Raw genomic sequence first — 18,324 nt, 5'->3', positions numbered from 1 at the left:
TTGAACCCAGTTAGCTACAGTTGAAATCAGGGGTAGCTATAAGTATGCCCATATCAGTACAGCACCATTTACCTCATGTCTATTCTTACCTAATGTAATGTGTGGGACTATCAAACTCAAGGATTTTTCTTCTTCATCTTGTCCAGTGCAAACTAGTAGAGCTACATTGAGAGTTAAACTATTTTAACTGAGGCACAACGTGTGTAGTTTTCCCCTTCAACGTTTGGAGAAGGCTATGCTAATTCCTTTCCCCTATTTTAGTGTGAATTGCCAGTTGTATACAACTTATAAGATCTCCTAAATGCAGCATACCCCCAATAAGTACGACTTCCTTTTCTTGTTATTCAGAAGCCATGCAAATGATCTATTGTACAGCCCAAAATGCTTTAACAATCATGGTGGGATTTATTAAAACCAGCTTTGTTAATGACGTACCTTAGCTGCTATTTTCTGCATGTGTTAAGGCTATCTTCTTAAAGCAACTTGCTTAGATTCTAAGCCTTTTGGGACAGGCGTCTTATTCTTCTATAAAGCACTAAGCACATTTTGGGGACTTTGTAAATAATGATAATCACTAAGAGTGCTAAACCCTATAACCTCTCGCGTTCCAAAATTCTATGTATTAAAGATTGGGATTAGAGGTCTAAAACTGTCCTCTGCTGTCTCATACAAAATCTCAACATTGATTAGGTTGCAGAAGTGCTGTGACCACTGCATGTCATACTGATAAGTACCATACCCATGATACCTTGTACTCCCTTTTTGGCATATCTATCATTTTCTTGTTCTCACTTTAGACTTTAAGCTCCTCCGTGTCTCTTTGTTGTATGCTTGCACAAAAATCAGCATTTCTAAATCCTACAACCACATGAATGATCTATCTTTGATCTGACTGCCATTCATTAGTATCAAAGATACTTTCAACTAAAAGTAGATATTTCTGGGTCCTTTATGTACTGATATTATCATACTTGTGTTGATAACAAAGATAACAGACAACCAGTGAAATAATCAGCAAAAATTTATAATATGATGACAATCTTGTATTTTTCTACTTCTAGGTTATACCAGGTATAGAACATTTTGAACCAAAAATATTAGTTCCCCCTTCCTTTGGCCTCATATAACTAAAAGTGGATTTTTTTTTTTTATTTAATAGAATTCAGCTAATAAACTGAGAATGCAATCTAGGATATACTTAATAAAACTCTTAAATGCTGTTTTTAATTGTAAAAGAATTGTCTGTAATACGTAGCTTTGTGCTTGTCTTTTTATTGTACAAACTGCTCTTTGGATGTTAGAGCCTTGGATTTAAAGTTATTCACAGTTATTTTTAAAAACAGTTACAATTGTATATATATATATTTTAATAATATTTTTACAGTGTGTTGTGCACTGGCTAAGAGTTGCCTTTACAGTCCTTAACATGGGCTTACTTTTTACGTATTTCTGACATGGAGTCACCCCTTCAAATCTTATAACCTGTTCTCCTTCACAATACTGTTGAATCAATTCTCTCTCCAGCTCCTCTCACCTCAAGCCCCAGAGCTAATTATGCAATATCTCAGCAGTTTCTTAATAACCTCAGCCCTCCCGCTCAGCCTGGCAATATTCTTATAACTTTTCCTGGTAGAAAGATTTTCAGTGACATCCAGATGCTTTGAACCAGGCCTCAAGTGCTTTTCACTTTACTGAACCCTTTACTAAAATGTGATGACCCAAATTCTTCCTTCAATTACTCTGTTAAGATCCAGAGTAACTACTTTGCACTTACATTGCTATTGGGAGGACTCCTAGGGTGCATCCACACATGCAGGCATGTGCACTTGCAGCACTACAAATAGGAGTAGTACAAATTTCTGCCATGGGAGGTGGTTAGGGGGGCAGGCATCTGGTGGCCCCCTCTGGGGGCCTGGCACCACTCATAGGGACTGTGCATCACGCCAGACCAGGTCCTGCTTCCCAGCCCGACCGACCAGCTCCATGGAGGCAGGACCTGACCTGACACAGCATGTCCCTGCAAGTGGTGCCAGGCCCCCGGTGACAGCCTGAGTAGCCCAGTTCTTCCTGAAGGCACAAGGCCCTGCACCATGCTGGGCCCGTGACAAACAGCACCTTGTCTGAGGCGGCCAGGGCCATACCACGCCATGGGGGACTCTGACTGCCCAATGGCCAGTGCTGCTGGGGGGGGGGTGGGTTATGAGGCCTGCAGGGGACCCATTTCCCCTGACCAGCCCCCCCCCCACCACCACCACACAGCCCCCCCCCCACACCCACAATCCCCCCCACACCCCCAGTCCCTACTTCCCAGGGGCAGCATCTGGGTCATGCTGCAGCCTTGCACCACTCCTGCTTGCTCCCCCACACATGGAGGGAGCTTGCTAGGGCAGCAGGAGCACCATAGAGATGCTCTGGCCCAATGCTAGAGCACCTCTGAAGAACCCAAGTCAGGGCACAGTGCAAGACTGTCCCTTGCCCTGCTTTTTCTCCACAGGGTTTTTTTATCATACGTGGATTTCCATGTATCAAATTTTGAGCCCATGCTGCAAATATGACTCTGCAGTTTGTCCTGGGAAAGCAAATTTCTGTATATTCTCTTCTGAGAGAAACCACAGCAGAAACCTCCATGTAGCATCTACGGATGCTTTGCTCATGCACCTGCTCCCTACCCCCTCCAGAGAGACATTTGTTGATTGCTGGACTCTGCTGCTTCAGGTGAGCAGGGAGCAGAGCACACCTTTGTCACAGTCCCCACATTGTGCTGCAGGGACACAGGCTGACTGATCAGTCTGAATCAGCCAATCAGATTTTCCCTTTGCACTGCTGCCATTTGTCAACAGGCAGACTTGGAAGCCTGCAGAGAATGCTGAGATGTGTGCACAGGTTCCCAGTGGCTGAGCAGTGTCAGCACTGTAAGCTCTTTAATTTTTAAGGGCTTAGCATTCAAATGTCTGTTCAGACATCTCTGGTAAATGTTTCTACCCAGACAACAAACCTATGAGAATTCTCCCAGATTATCTGAATGTGTATGCACAGAGTAAATCTGTTATAGAAAACAAATTTTAATGAACTTTTTCTGCCATTTCCAATGGGGCTTCATTATAAAAAATACTGCCCCCAAAGTTCTTTGATAAATTATTCTGATATTTATTTTGACCAACTTCAGAGCATAGCAAATATTTTTTTAAACTATAGAAAAAGTCTAGGCAACAAAATGATCAAAACATTCATAGAATATCTCTGTATTCAAGTGCCACACATTCAGATATCCAGAGCTCATGCAAACCAGGATACCACTTTTCAGTGACTTGAGAAGAGAGGCAACCAGATATCTTAGGTCGCTAGCAGACTTTATTTTTGTGAAGCAACAGATAATATCACTCAATAGAAATTGTCATGCCATAATCATATCCTCCCTGAGTTGGATACACATTACCTAGAGAGGTGGTAGAATCTCCATCCTTGAAGGTTTTTAAGACCTGACTTGACAAAGCCCTAGCTGGAATGATCTAGCCTGCTTTGAGCAAGGAATTGGACTAGATGACCTCCTGAGGTCCCTTCCAATCCTAATTTTCTATGATTGTATGGCTAGTTCTCAGTGTCCACAGGACCCAGGACAAGAAGTTATGAGAGAGCAAGGAAAATGTAGGTTGGATATTAGAAAGAACTGGCTAACTCTGGGGGGTGATTAAATACTAAAATAAATTATATAGCAAAACTTTGGGAACTGTATTACTGAAAGGTTTTTAATGCATAATAGGATACACTCACCTGAGATAATTCTGCACTGAACAAGAGGTTGCACTAAATGACCTCCTGAAATCCTGTCCAGTCCTATTTTTTAATGGCTCTATTAGTTATTAAACACAGCATTCATATTACAGATACTATTTTATAGTTGCACTTTCCAAATTAGTATGATTGAGAGTTATACTTTAGTAGCCATACCTTGCCAATGCAAAATTCATATGAATACTAAGTACTTAATACACAGTTTTTAAATTTTAAATTAATATGAAGCAACTTTAATGTATTGCTCTGGTTTCACAAAATAAGGCTTGAAAGTAAAAAATGTGGTGCTTTCTCTTCCCACTTATCTAGGTTAGGAGCTGAAAGTATTACTTTTTTTTACAGTGCAGAGATAACCACTAAAATAGCTGAAAAGAAATGCCCTGAACTCTGCAAAAGCTTTAACCATTTCACTAAGATAAGTAAAAATCTTGCTTATTGGGTGATGACATTTAATAATAAATGGGTGAATCTTTGAGTGATAGCTTTGGTATTTTTAAAATGTGAAAATACTAGGGGTGTACCGATAGAGATTTTTTGGACCAATATGAATGGCTGATTTTTAAGGAGCCATGTTGGCCGATACCGATCCGATTCCAATATGCAACCAGGCAGCTTGGAGACCAGCACTGGGCTAGTAAGTCTGGTGTGGGGGAAGGGGTGGGGGGAGGGAAAGGGTGTAACGGAGGGCAGATTGAGGCCCCCAAGGTGAGGGAGGGAGTGTGGCTGGGGCAGGTGCTGCTGATCCGGGGAAGGACAGGGCAAGCGGCTTGTCTGGGGGATGCGGGGGCAGTGCTACCACTGTTGCACACACCCCAGGAGTGTATGGTGGGGGTGGGGGTTGTCCCCGGATCTGTACATGGGGTGGGGCAGGCTGCTGCTGCAGGCTGGAGCTGGGATTGCGATGGGCTCTTCCCAGCCAGGGGCTGAACCAGGCTGTGCTTGGAGTAGGCGGCAGTGGTGGTGCTAGGAGGAGGCTATGGGGGGGGGGGCTGCAGCCACCCCAAAATTCATCGTAGACCCCCGCTCTGTAGCTCCCTCCCAGCATCCCTGCCTGCCTTGAGCACAGCCGAGCCCAGCCCCCCACTGGGAAGAGCCCGGCACATTCCTGGCCCTAGCTGTCAGCGGCAGCCCACCCTGCTCTGCTCAGATCTGGGAGCATGCGCCCCCCATGCCCTCCCAGGGTGCACACAGCGGCAGCAGTTTCATCCCCCTGCAACCTCCAGATGAGCCGCTCACGGCTCCGTCCTGCGCCCTGCCCTGGCTAAGCAGCACATGCCCCAGTCCCATTGGCTCCCTCACCACGGGGTCTCAATCTCCCCCCAATATTCCCCCACACCAGACTTACCAGCCAGATAGTGCTCTCCAAGCTGCAGGGTGCATTCCTGACTGCATGCATGCTGCAGCTGTGCGTAGGTACGGGGCATTTATCAGCCATGTCAGGCAAAAAAAGCCAATATCCAATAATGTGTAGTTTCCCTATATCGGTGCCGATTCAATATGGGACTGATGTATCACTGCACCTCTATAAAATACTCTTATTTCTGTCTGAGATGTCTCCCAGTAATGTAAAGTTGGAATTTTTGCAATGCCTGACTGTTATTTCAAACTTTGTGTGCATATGGGATTCCTGATGGTCTCAGACCTGTGTAGACATCGTGCCAAATAAATTAAGGGGTCATCTGGCACTTCTTTATACTATGATTTTTTATGCTTGTCCTTCCCGAAGCTGTATCACTCAGCAAAAATTAGTGATTTCAGTAATGTCATATGCTATTCATAGTATGTATCTGACCCACAGCCTCTTTCACTTCCCTGGAAATTGGTCTTGGTAACACCAAGAAAACACAGTAACATAAAAGATGGCATACTGGGTTAGACCACAGATTCATCTAGCCTGATATCCTGCCTTCTAAAATGGCAGTATGTGGATGCTAAGGTAAAGGGTTTTTGTGCTATGCATGTCCAAACTGTCCTGTCCCTTACCCCTCTTCCTTTACAGCTTCCAGCATTCAGAGGCCTAGGAACTCCTACCCTAGAGGTTTGCAAGGTACTTTGGGTAGATGTGATATCTTTTATTAGACCAGTTAAATAGTTGGGGAAAAGTTCTTTGCAAGCTTTCAGACACAAACACCCTTCTTCAGGCATTGGGAGACTGCTGTGGTACCCCTAGCAATCGTGTTTAATAACCACTGCTTGACTTATCCTGCATGTATTTGTCCAGTCCTATTATGGATATAGTTAAATTATCAGCCTCTACAACGTTGTATGGCAATGAATTCTACAAGTTAATTGCATGCTTTGTGAAAAGGACTTCCTTTTGTTTGTTTTGGCTAATAATTCCCTTGCAAGTCCTTTGGTTTTAGTATTGTGAGAGATGGTAAATAGTAGTTCCCTATTTACTTTCTTCATGCTATTTATGATTTTATAGATCTCTTTCACATCCCCTTCCATCTTTTATCTCAGCTCAGAAGTCCTAGCCTATGTAGTCTTACCTCATACAGCAGCCTCTCCATGCCCCCAACCATCCTTGTTGTCCTTTTCTTTACCTTTCCTACTTGTACTGCTGTCTTCTGAGGGTGTGGGGGGCCAGAGCTGCATTCTGGTAAAGGGGAAACAGTCATCAATGTCTACAAATGTTTTCCATCAAACGGATTACTGACTAGTGGAAAATGAGTTTTGGCCTGTGGTTTCATACATACCTATTTTCCAACTTTTATTAGTTATTGTGTTTGCTCTTTTATGCTCTTAGGAGACAGATGAACTCAGGAAAAATGCAGTTTTTAAATAACTAAATTAGAAGCATCCTCTTACTGCCAAAATAATATGAATTTATAAGCTGTGTGTCAAAAAGGGATAAAATACCTAGCATGTTCACTTCCTCCAAGACTTGCATCTAGAATGTGCCCACCACTTGTCTAGTGGTCTAGCACTTTGTTAAGCACTATGTGTTGGCATCTGCAGAGAGCACTCAGAAAATCAGACCCTCTGAATCTCAGTAAATCCAAAGGCTAAAATCTTCTTATCCTTAAGCAGCCATGCTGGCCTTAAGCCTTTCTGGGATTTGTATTGTTGCTGATTCAAGTTGAGCAGGAGAATAACTGGGCTTACTAGAGCACTGAGGACAGCCAGGACCAACAGTTGGAATGTAAAGGGATTACAGAATATCCCTCTGTCATTGTGTGGAAAAAAAGATATTTTAAAAGACTAATATCTAATGGCTATTTGTTCAGAAGAAACTGTTGACTCTGCTACCAGATACTACTACCATATTCAAACAGTCAACACTGAAGTGCAAGATTGTTGTAAGATTCTCATGGATCTTTGATTGCAAGCTTTCCAGAAGTGGGACCCTGTTTAAATGTTTATGCAATGCCTAGCTCAGTAAACCCAGTTTGTAAATGAGAAGTGTAACTCCTTCCAGCACCAATAAAGCAGTAGCTATACGGACTACAGGGAAGGCTAGCCAACCAAGGAAGAACCCAGGTATTCTAATAAACTTATACAGCCCACACTGAAGCCGGTGTTACTATGGCTTCACTACAATCAATATGCTAGTGAGATTTGTAATATGTCAGGATTGCAGTGACTGAAGCTTAGTTATTATTAGCAACATGGCCAGTAGTAATCCAGTGTTCAGCTCAGCATGAGTTGCCTGACTTTAAGTTGGGCTTCTACTTTGCTGGTTTGCCCACACTGTCCATTGCACCGTTTGGCTACACTGCTAAAAGTGCCTAAGATAGCTAACTTGGTTAAGACTACACAAGCTGCAGTCACTGCAAGGCAGACATACCCCACAGATAGCTTAGGCTTACCTGCAACTGCTGCTGCCTCACTTCTGATTGCTGTGTAAATGTTCCCCATGTGTACAATGGCACTTCCTTCCCTTGTAGGTATACTGTATTGCTACACAGTAAAGACTGTGAGGCCCTCAAAAACTCAGGTACTGCAAAATGGATAAGCATCACTGACAGACGATCCATATGTCCTTCAAGCAATGGTTTTTGAGACACTATGTCTGAATAGGGAAACATTTTAAGATTTATGGAGCTTTGTTTCCAATACTCTACTGCCTACCAAATTAATGTGATAGAACAGCAGTGTATGGATTATTTTGAGGGAATATGGCCTCAGTGTGAGAACATCTTGAATATTAAGTAGGTAAAACATTTCATTGGATAAGGAGGAAATGACAGTCATGCAATAGCTACCTAAGCAGATGTTCGTCAAGATGGTAAGTAGCTTTGCTGCAGAGAGAGAACACCCGCACTGCTCATTTTCTTTATTAGTGACTTGGACAGCGGGGTAAAAAGCAGCCTGTTTGAATTTGCTGATGATACCAAGATTTGGGGTGAGGTGGGCACGCTAGTAGGGAAGGACAGATTACAGCAGGACATGGATAGGTTACAGGGGTGGGCTAATGAAAATAGGATGGGTTTCAATACTGACAAGTGCAGGGTGCTGCACTTGGGCAGTGGGAACCATCAGCACACTTATAAGATAGGAAACTCCCTTCTCGAGAGCACAGTGAAAGAAAGAGATCTTGGAGTCATTATTGACTCCAAGATGAACATGGGCCGACAATGCGAGGTCACGGTCAGTAGGGCTAACCGTACCTTGTCGTGCATACACAGATGCATCACAATCAGGGCCAAGGAGGTGATCCTTCCCCTCTATGTGACACTGGTCAGGCCACAGCTGGAGTACTGTGTTCTGTTCTGGGTGCCACACTTCAGGAGGGATGCGGACAGCATTGAGAGGGTCCAGAGGAGGGCTACCCGCATGATCCAGGGACAGCAGGGCAGACCCTACGAAGAGAGGCTACAGGACCTTAACCTGTTCAGCCTTCGCAAGAGAAGGCTGAGGGAGGACCTGGTGGCCATCTATAAACTCACCAGGGGGGACCAACAGGGGTTGAGAGAGACCTTGTTTCCCCTAGTGCCCCCAGGGGTAACAAGGAATAACGGCCACAAATTGTTAGAGAGTACGTTTAGACTAGACATCCATAGGAACTACTTCACAGTTAGGGCAGCTAGGATCTGGAGCCAACTTCCAAGGGAAGTGGTGATGGCTCCTACCCTGGGGGTCTTTAATAGGAGGCTTGATGTCTACCTGGCTGGGGTCATTTGAGCCCGGTTTTGCTCTCCTGCCCAGGGCAGTGGGTCGGACTTGATGATCTACAAGGTTTAAATACCTAGTTTTACATAGGCTCAATTTTCTTACTTTGTATTTCTAAGAGCAACTATGAGTCTGTTGCCCTATATTCAGCTTTATTCCTGCTTTTGGAAAACTGAGAATAGAATAGTTTTGTCTCATGAACAGCCATTTGTTATTGTTCCTTCCACCTAGCATATACACTGTCTGCTTAAAAGCCTTTCTGCCCTACAAACACCTTTATATATGAAACTCTGCTAGTCAGTGGAATTTACCTTTCAGGAAAGGGTTTATTAGTAATCAGGTCTGTACAGGTATATATATGTACTTTGAAAAATTATGTGAAAGGCAAAACCTCTTGTCTTACTGTGAAGTCTGTGGATGAAGCCCTCCATTGAAGTCAATTAGAGTTTTGCCATTGGTTTCAGTCAGGTCAGCATTTCTCTATAAAAGTCAAAGCTCTGTCTTTGCCGAACTCTGGCTCCTGGGAGGACTTACTCTGCTCACAAACAGATTATTTTGTTGTTGTTTTTCTCTAATTAGCAGGTTACGGTGTTCCTGTCCAAAAAATCACAAAGGCCCCCTTTTACAATAACAAACTTTGGGGACATCAGGAATTATCCCACTTTCTCCATTTTTCGTATTTAGTGAATTTCAGTAGGTTTAATGCACATAAATAGAAATATTATAGGGAAAGAAAGTGAAAGTAGGGGAAAATTGTATCATGAAATGGTGGGGAATTTAAATTTTATCCATGCTAAGTACTTGCAATTTATGAAAAAAATGTAATTGAATATCACTTTATTATGCATTCAGAAGCCTTATTTTGGGAGCCAGACGAATGACATATAATTGGTAGAGTACTGTTTTACCAAGGAACTTGTAGGTTAACTGGCTGTGCAGATCTTTTATTTAGGCACGTCACTACTTAAATTTATAATATTATTGCCATCCCTTCCCAAAGAACAAAATGTCTCATACAGTTGCACACAGAACATCTGGAAAGGCTCCTAATGACTGAGTGATAAGCCTCTTTCTTTTCTTCCAGTTCCGCTTGGTGGTAAAGACCGCACTGAAGCTACTGTTAGTGTTTGTGGAATACACAGAATCCAACGCACCACTTTTAATCCAGGCAGTGTCCACAGTGGATGACAAGAGAGGTGAGTACCCTGATCATACAGGGTGAAATAATAGGCCACAAAGCCATGGATTTTCATGACAACACAGTTTTTCCTGTAGCATGTATCTGTCAGTTTTTGACTCAAAGAAATCAAGATCTGTGATTCAGTCACACACTGATTTTACAAGATTTCTTGCTTTCTGTGTTAAAAGGTAGATTTTTAGATAGTAATGCAGCACAAAGCTACCTTCTTCTGTGAATATAGATTACAGTAGTACTGTTAGTGGAAGATACTAGGTCTGTGCAAAGCTTCAGTCACTGATTCAATTTGGTGGAGATTTGGCCTGATTCAGCAGCCGAATCTCGGAATCCAAATTGAATCAGGAGACCCTTTAATCTCTCCCAATTGAATTGGAACCCTATGAATTGATTCGGAGAGATTCGATGATTCGGACATAGACGCAGCTTTAAATATTTTTTCTACATTGCTGGGGCAAATGGAGTGTCCCACGGGAGCCCGGGGAGCGGTCCCCAACACACTTGGCGGTGGACCCAGAAGTGGACCAGAAGCACTTCCAGTCCACTTCTGGGTCCACCACGGAGCGCAAGAGGGACCCCCAACCCCTGGCTCAGGGGACTGGTGCCTCCAGGGTCTGGGGGGGACACCCAGGGTTCCCCCACAGCTGATTGCTGAGGGGGGGGATGCGAGAGGAGGGTCCACCACTGAGCACACAGGGGGCCTCCATGTTTCTGTGGGATGCTCCATCCACCCCACTATCTCAGCATTCACAAGCCACGCCTGGTACCTTGAGGTATGTAGAAAAAACATTTAAAGCTGTGTCTATGGCCAAATTGCTGATTCTCTGAGTCAGCATCAAATCTTCAGATTCGGATTTGGCCGAATTGAGACAGTGATCCAAATCAACTAATCTGTCCCCTGATTCGAGCCAAATCTGAAACCGAATAGAATACACCCCCCACCCCCTTGAAGATACTATTCAATATGAATATGCATACCAAAATCTGGCAGGTAGGTGAAATGTACTTGAAACAAACAATCTGGCAAAACCTATCTTAAATGTAAGTAATATTCTCAAGACTCTAAAAGACTCTAAGGAAAATAAAAGTGTGTCAGTTCAGACTGTAAATTAAAAAAAAAAACACTTTTACATTGAAATAAATCCTCCAGAAGACGTTATGTGATGAGATCTGTTACTCTTTAGAACTAGGCAAAAATACTTGGACAAAAAATTCCCATAAATAAGAATAGAATAAAAGTTTTGGTTTTGTCTTCCTCCCCTCTCCCTTCCCCACACCCCTTTCTTTCCTCTTCCCACAAAAATATTGCTAAACTCCCAATACATGCTTTTTTGATTTGAAATGTTCCTTTGACTTTGAGTTGGATATTTGGGACTGCAGACCCATTGTTGTGGTCTTGAACACACAGAAGTTTAAGCAAAGGTCTATGGAATGGTCTCTTTGTGGCCAAACTTCTTAAAACAATTTGATATGACTAAAATAAAACAAATCATTGGGGATGTGGACTTTGGGGGCAGAGTGATGCAGACGAGGAGGGGAAAGTTACCCTGTTTTGCATTTTAACTATCAGAAGGGGCATGTTAAAAAGGCTAAAAGATCTATAAATCATCTGTAGGAAGGTGGTAAGGCAAAGGACTTTTTTAAAAAATGGGCCTGTTCAGATGGATTTTCTGTTTTGAATTAAACCCCATAAACTTGCTGTACAGCAGAAACATAGTTAGCCTGCTTGCATAATTGTGAGTTCTGTGATTTATTTTTATAGCTAATCATAGTATTTCCTCAGCCCTCTGAAGTCACTTATATTCCCAATGTGTTTGAATCACTGCCTGTTCTCATGCTAGAAAACCTCATTAAATTAAAAAAAGGGGCAAAACATGCTACCATGTGTTGTACATCCCCTTTTATATCCTGTAGGATGGTCTCAAGCCTGCATTTCATCCCAGAAAAAGTAATAAAAAACTTCAAAATCAACATAAAATGTCTGAACAAAAGATGCTTTTGGTTAGATGGATCATTGTTAAAAGCAAAGTGTGGGATTATACTAGTAGGTAGGCAGATTTGCCTTCGGGGCTCTTGAATAACTTATCCTTTAACGCTTCAGCATGCTTTTTCAAAATAAGGCCCCCACAATTATTGTAGAAATTCCTCCAGACTTCAGTAAGAAAGAGGAGGAGAGACAGGTATGCTTTATTTTCCTATCTCCTTAGTTCCTTTTTAGATCATCTGTAGAAGAGCATTTCTTTTTTAGTTGGAATGGCGCTGTCTTTTTATTATATTTACTAATGACCAACTTGGGATAGTGGCAACCCGTTTTAAGTGCTCCATTTATCAGTTGGAAATAAAAGGGAATTAAATAAGTTTTGTGTCTTTTTGGATATTTAATCATAAATCTTGCAGCTAATTGATTAAATGCAGTGCTGCTTTGAGAAATGTTCAGTATTTCATGCCACATGTGAGGTGATGAGTTATGACATAATTCCATAGCGTGTGTACCACACATGATTAACAACTCGACCCCCCCAATAATTCAACCCTGCTTCCAAGTGTTCCCATCTGGTTTCCGTGCTAGAATACATCTATGTGAAAACCAAAACTTCAGAGAAGCTCCTGATTTAATAATGGATACAAGCCGATCAGGCCTTAATGTATGTGGAGTAACCTCTTGCTTGAGTTTTTCATTTCAGTTTTTTTCTGCCATCTCTTCTTAGCTGGGATGGAATTCATTGCCCTTTCAATCTAAGACCCTTGGAGTGCTATACTAGGAACTGAAATGTGGTCTCAGAATTCTGCAGCATCTCCAGGGGCATCTTTATTAGACGGATCTTTTTAAATAATATATTTAAGTCTGCCTGAACCGAGCATCGTTACATCCTGTTTGTGTATGTTATTTCTGCTGCATTGGCTGCCATTATGTTATTTGTAAATGGCCTGTATTATCAGCCCAGTGCACTTGTTGAAATATTCAAGTATAGAAGGTGCGGAGGTTTTTCCAAAAATGTGTCAATACTTAGTTCTTTAAGACTGTCAGAGATGTATCCTCTGTATGTGGACAAATCCTCACACAGCTCTACCAGCGGTGCCTCAGTCCTCACCTATGGTATTAGCCTTCTCCTGGGTTTTACATAAGCAAACAATTATTTCCTTGCCCTCATGTTCATTTTTTATTAGATTTAGACAAATTCATACACACATCCTTTAAGAAGAGTAGGAAAAAGAGTCAGTGACTCAAAATAATGTGATATGATATTATAACGTATGCTATTTTACCATGAGCGACTCATTTTATCTTGTGATGGATACCATCCATGGCTGCTTTTTTTTTTTTCTTTTTTTAGAGATAAAGCTCAACTTATTCTACACCGTGGAAAACAAAACAAAACAAAACAAAAAACAAAACAAAAATCCCACCAATCAAGGAACCAACCAAACCACAGCATTTCAACTAAAGGGGAATCCATAGCTATTAAGAGAATGCAAAAAGCCACATTCTCAGCTAGTACATCTTATACTAGGTCCATCAAAGTCACCAGCTGTGGATCTTATACAAAACTTCCATTTTGTATGTTAGGTTCAGACATGGCCTTTTGTAGGCAACAGCCGTCTAATGCCATATGAAAAGAAGATGGATTACTGCTGGACTGGCTTACTGATAACTGTGCCAATTAATAGGTTTTCTAAAAATAATAATATAATCATTATAAAAATGTGTTTCCTGGCAGCAGTAAAGAAACATGGGTGTGGGCTGGATAAGGTTGGACTTTTGTAGGTAATAGCAGGTGTCATGGTTGTATGAAAAGAGAGAAGAGTATGAAAGTCCTCTGCTAGCAGTGAGGAACATAAAGATAACCATGCATAAGAATGTTGTATTTGCATTTAAAAAAACAAACCTTGATTGTTCCAATCACATGAGATCTGTCTGGCTGCAAATAAAAGGCACTTTGCCCTAGAAGGACTTTCACTGAATCATAAGGCATGGATTAAGTCATTAATATGTCATGTTTTTGGCAATTCACTTCCTTACAAATGGCACTGTTATGGGTCAGGCTCATATAATTGGTCCCATTTTGTTTCTCCTCTACCTCCTTCTCTCTCATTTTCTTCATTTATTATTTGTCTTTAAACACCACAGGAAAACATTTTTGTAGCTAGGGTATCATTCCTACTGATCATGTGTCATCTTTGAACCAAGTGAATTTGTTCCACATGTCTTTTGAACATATGCTTTCTGCATAATGTCTGCTTATAGAAACTAGTGAACAGAGGACCTATGGAGCTGGAAAGGCTCAGTAAAGGGCAGTGTTTTAATTAATATGAAAACATAAGTATACTGGGGGAGAAAAAAGGTGTTGAGCGCACATTGTGCAGTGCTGTGAAAGATGGAAACTTCCTGTTCTGTTTTGCAGCAGTGGGTGTTGGAGAATATTGAGATTGAGAAGCCTAGATGAACCGAAAATGAGAAGAATCTGCTGTCTAGATGTTTATTTATAAAAAGCTTTGCACTCTATAATTTCCACTGTTTGAGCTTCCATGTTAGTCAGTGGAAGATGTATGGCAAGATACAAATTAGAGATTTCTCATAACACTGTGATATACGCACATGGTGTATGCGACACTTAGCAAAGGGTTAATTGTTAGGCTACAGCATATTCTCTCAGGATCCTAGGTGAACCAAGAATTAAAGTTTTGGTGAAGAACTGTTTGATTTTCTTTGAGTGTTTTGCTACACCATATCCTGCCAAGTATGTTGTGGGGGTGAATTTCTGTTAAGAATAACCTAATTTTTTTTCTAAGCAGTTTAAAAACTCCTCAAATTTTTCTGTTCCAGTTGAATAAATCTTTCTAACCAAGTAGCTGTTAACTTTCTGATTTGCCTCTGTTACCATAATCTAAATGATGGTCTTTTATTATGATTCAGCCTCGTTTCCTTGATAGATCTGTATAAACCATTTTTGGGTAAATGCATCTGTCTCAGGCTTATCTGAATAAATGTTATGGTTGTATAAATGATCTTACACAAAAGATGTTAGCTTTAGTTTTCTACCCATTTTCCCAAAGGCCTTCCAAATGTTTTTGTTTGGAACAATAGTCCATTAAGCTCTTTGCACATTTGGTAAATAGATGATCGAAAATAGATGTGATTTTTTAACAGACAGGTTTTGGCCTTGCTGGGCAAAATTGAGAGAAACATCTTTGAAGAGTGGAGGGATTCATGGTAGTGTTATTAAAATATTTGAGTAAGCATCAGGACAAAAAATATAACACTTCTCTATTGACTTGGATTTATGTCTTTTATCCAAGATGCATAAACTTCTATACAGTGCTTTTTATTTTATTAAAAAAGATATTTTTTCCTAATACTTTAGAGATTTCTAATGTTATTAGAAACATGGATATGGATACTGATGCATTGAAACATTAGTGTACACATTATTTGTTAAGAAATCTGTGTAACCATTTGCTGTTCTAAAGCTGTGGTACATACTGCCTCAACCAGTCATTGTTCTTGAATGTATAATGAATTAACCATTCGCCAATGGTTTCTACTTTCCTCTTAGGTGCCAAGCCATGGTCCAACATCATGGAAATCCTGGAGGAAAAGGATGGAGTTGATACTGAACTGCTGGTCTATGCAATGACCTTAGTTAACAAGGTTGATTGTTTTAATGAAATAATATCATTATCCATAACAATATAGTTAGTCATGTTACTTTTCCATAATGTCCAAGGGTGGCATAGCCATTTTGCAGTCATATAACAAGGCAAACCTGTGTCCCGTAGCACTTGGTGTGCAAACAGTAATAAGTCTACATCAAAGCCAATATGAATTAACCTTAACTAGAGCACACCACTTATAGTCCTAATGCAATGCCACTAGCTGGATTGCTACCCTATTTTTTAAATGTATTTTTTTTACAAAAGCAGATACCATAGGAAGAGCAGCACTTTATATGTCTTTATTATGTGTAAAATAAATACTCAAATATTGCTTGATGTCAACAAACAAGGGCCATTACATTCAGATCTGAGAGTCTTCTCCCTCCACCTTTAGCTCTTAGAAAGTTACTGTATATCCAGGCTAAGTGTCACTTCGAAATTGGGAGAGCACGGTAATTGAAGAGGAACATATCTGATAGTAGCTCAGTGGGGGAGTTAAGCTGGGGTATTTATTGAGTAGGAGTTGATTATTACTAAGGTTTGGCTGAGGTGAGTAGTTTGGATCAAGTGAGTTATGACTGGGTCAGGAGAGAGCTCAGTCACTGAGAAGAGGGACATTTTTGAAAGCTAAGTTCTGCAGTGATATTAAACTCTGTGAGGCTTTAGGCAGCTTTCAGATAACAAGAGATGAGTATAGAGGTTTGAGGGCATGCAATGAGATGCTCAGCTGAGGGGCCAGGTTGTTAGAGGGCTATGGGAAGGTTTATTTCTTAGACTGGAAGAGGGTGGGCTTAATCACTCGAGGAAGGCAGTTTATGGAGTAGTCCACTCATCTGCAGCCTTCTGAAGGATCACTCAGACTATTATGCCAACCTACAGTGTAAACAAATACAAGGTATTCTTGTCCTTTATTATTTATGTCACGGGAGCACCCAAATAACCACATTCAAGATTAGGCTCTCTTTTCTGGGTGTGGTGCAGACAGAGTTCCTGCCTCAAATTCACACCTGACTTTAATACAAGATTCAACAGCTGAAAGTAACAAACCACTTAAGGAAAGAAAGGTGAACAAGTCCTGGTAAAAAGCTTGGTTACAAAGGCTACCTTTGTGAGGAATATGATATTCCAGAACATTTTTTTTTTCTTATTCACCAAATGTGATGAATTTAACAGGGCTGACTGCTAATGAGACACTTTCTGTTTAAAAAAAAAAGTGGGGGGGAAGGTTTTGTGAGTTTTGCTTCCTCATTTGTAGTTCTCCAGGGCTTTTATTACAGTACTTATTCCACTATAAAATCAAATATTATCTAAAATATGTACATGTGTTTGCAGAAGAATACTTAAAAGCTCATAAAATGAGAAACGAGGTAGGAAAAAAATGTCCTTTAAATGCTAAACAAATCAAATGAGTCAGAACTTTAAAACCGACCTTTTTGAAGAACAAAGAAAACCAAGATGTGTTTAGGCACCAAAATAACACTGCTTTACAATTTTACTTAGTAGGTCAAAATGTTAGTCCCAGTCAAACCTGTTAAATTCATTCTATTCATTCAAGGATTCTGAGTTGTGGTCATAAATCAGGATCCCAGTTAACTCCTACCATTTACCTTCTTCAAGACTACACTAAATGCTTTTGTGGTGAAACGGCTTCTTTATTAATGTTTAATATTGCTCTGATAGGGGCAGTTAGTGCTAGATTCCCTCTCCCAGCTCCCCAGTCACATTATTGATGTCAAGATGGTTCACTTCAAACTAACCCTGGGTCTCACTGGGTGCATCTATATGTGCACCCGACTCATTACTGCTCAGTCATTTAGTACTTGCTGTAGCAAGTTTGTTTGTTTTATTACTTCATTACTTACTGACTTTTATGCAATATGTGAAAGAGCCTATCATCCCTTCTAACTTTTATTTTTTAGGAAAAGTTACATCTTTACATTTTTTTAAAAAGAAAACAGCATTTCATGCTGAAAAGAGCACAGCACATCTGTGCAGAAGAATCAGAGGAGAGGATTCCAAAAATACCTTCCAATAGGAGTAGGGGGGAAAAAGATCCAACTAGTCTGAAGATGTAGCTTTATAAATTTATGAAGGACATTATGTGACAGGGGTTTCTACAATATCAAAGTGTTTTGATCAAGGGACAACTCAAGTCTTTATTTCTTATGTAAGAAATTGTTGTAGCTGCCTCAGGTGCTCATGAGCAGGCAGGAAGGTGGTCTGTGTATTTGCCAGTGGGCAAATACATGACATTCGTAGTGTTGACCACATCTTAATGAGAAGAGAAGTTGATGGTTTTTTTAAGTCTGATGTTAACATCCCACTGCTCATGAGTTTGTTGAGAGCACATATAATCCATTTTCAACCTTGACTTTGCCTAGATAAGACGATCTGTTTGATAGACTTATCTGTTTCATGGGTTCTCCATACCTCATATGGTCAGTCCATTTTCCAAGTAACCCTTCTCTCACCTGTTTGAATTCCTCTTTGTTGAACAGAAGTCACCAGAACCACACACTATTTTCTAGATCGGTTTTTGACAGCTTCTCGTACTACGGCATTAATGC

At 40.9% G+C, this 18,324-nt stretch overlaps 1 protein-coding gene across 5 annotated transcripts in view; it reads left to right on the top strand.

Annotated features, from left to right (window-relative positions):
* FHOD3 (formin homology 2 domain containing 3) overlaps positions 1-18,324 on the top strand; it is a 645,457-nt gene that overhangs the window by 441,886 nt on the left and 185,247 nt on the right. For all 5 annotated transcript variants that reach the window (XM_059728584.1, XM_019479159.2, XM_014611417.3 and 2 more), the window contains 2 exons: positions 9,992-10,103; positions 15,658-15,752. In XM_059728584.1, coding sequence (XP_059584567.1) covers positions 9,992-10,103; positions 15,658-15,752 — 207 coding nt within the window. The remainder of the gene's footprint in view (positions 1-9,991; positions 10,104-15,657; positions 15,753-18,324) is intronic.

The sequence above is a fragment of the Alligator mississippiensis genome, chromosome 5, assembly GCF_030867095.1.
Source record: "Alligator mississippiensis isolate rAllMis1 chromosome 5, rAllMis1, whole genome shotgun sequence".
Taxonomy (NCBI): Eukaryota; Metazoa; Chordata; order Crocodylia; family Alligatoridae; genus Alligator; species Alligator mississippiensis.
Note: the sequence above shows the minus strand (reverse complement) of the source record. Positions and strands in the feature narration are given on the sequence as shown.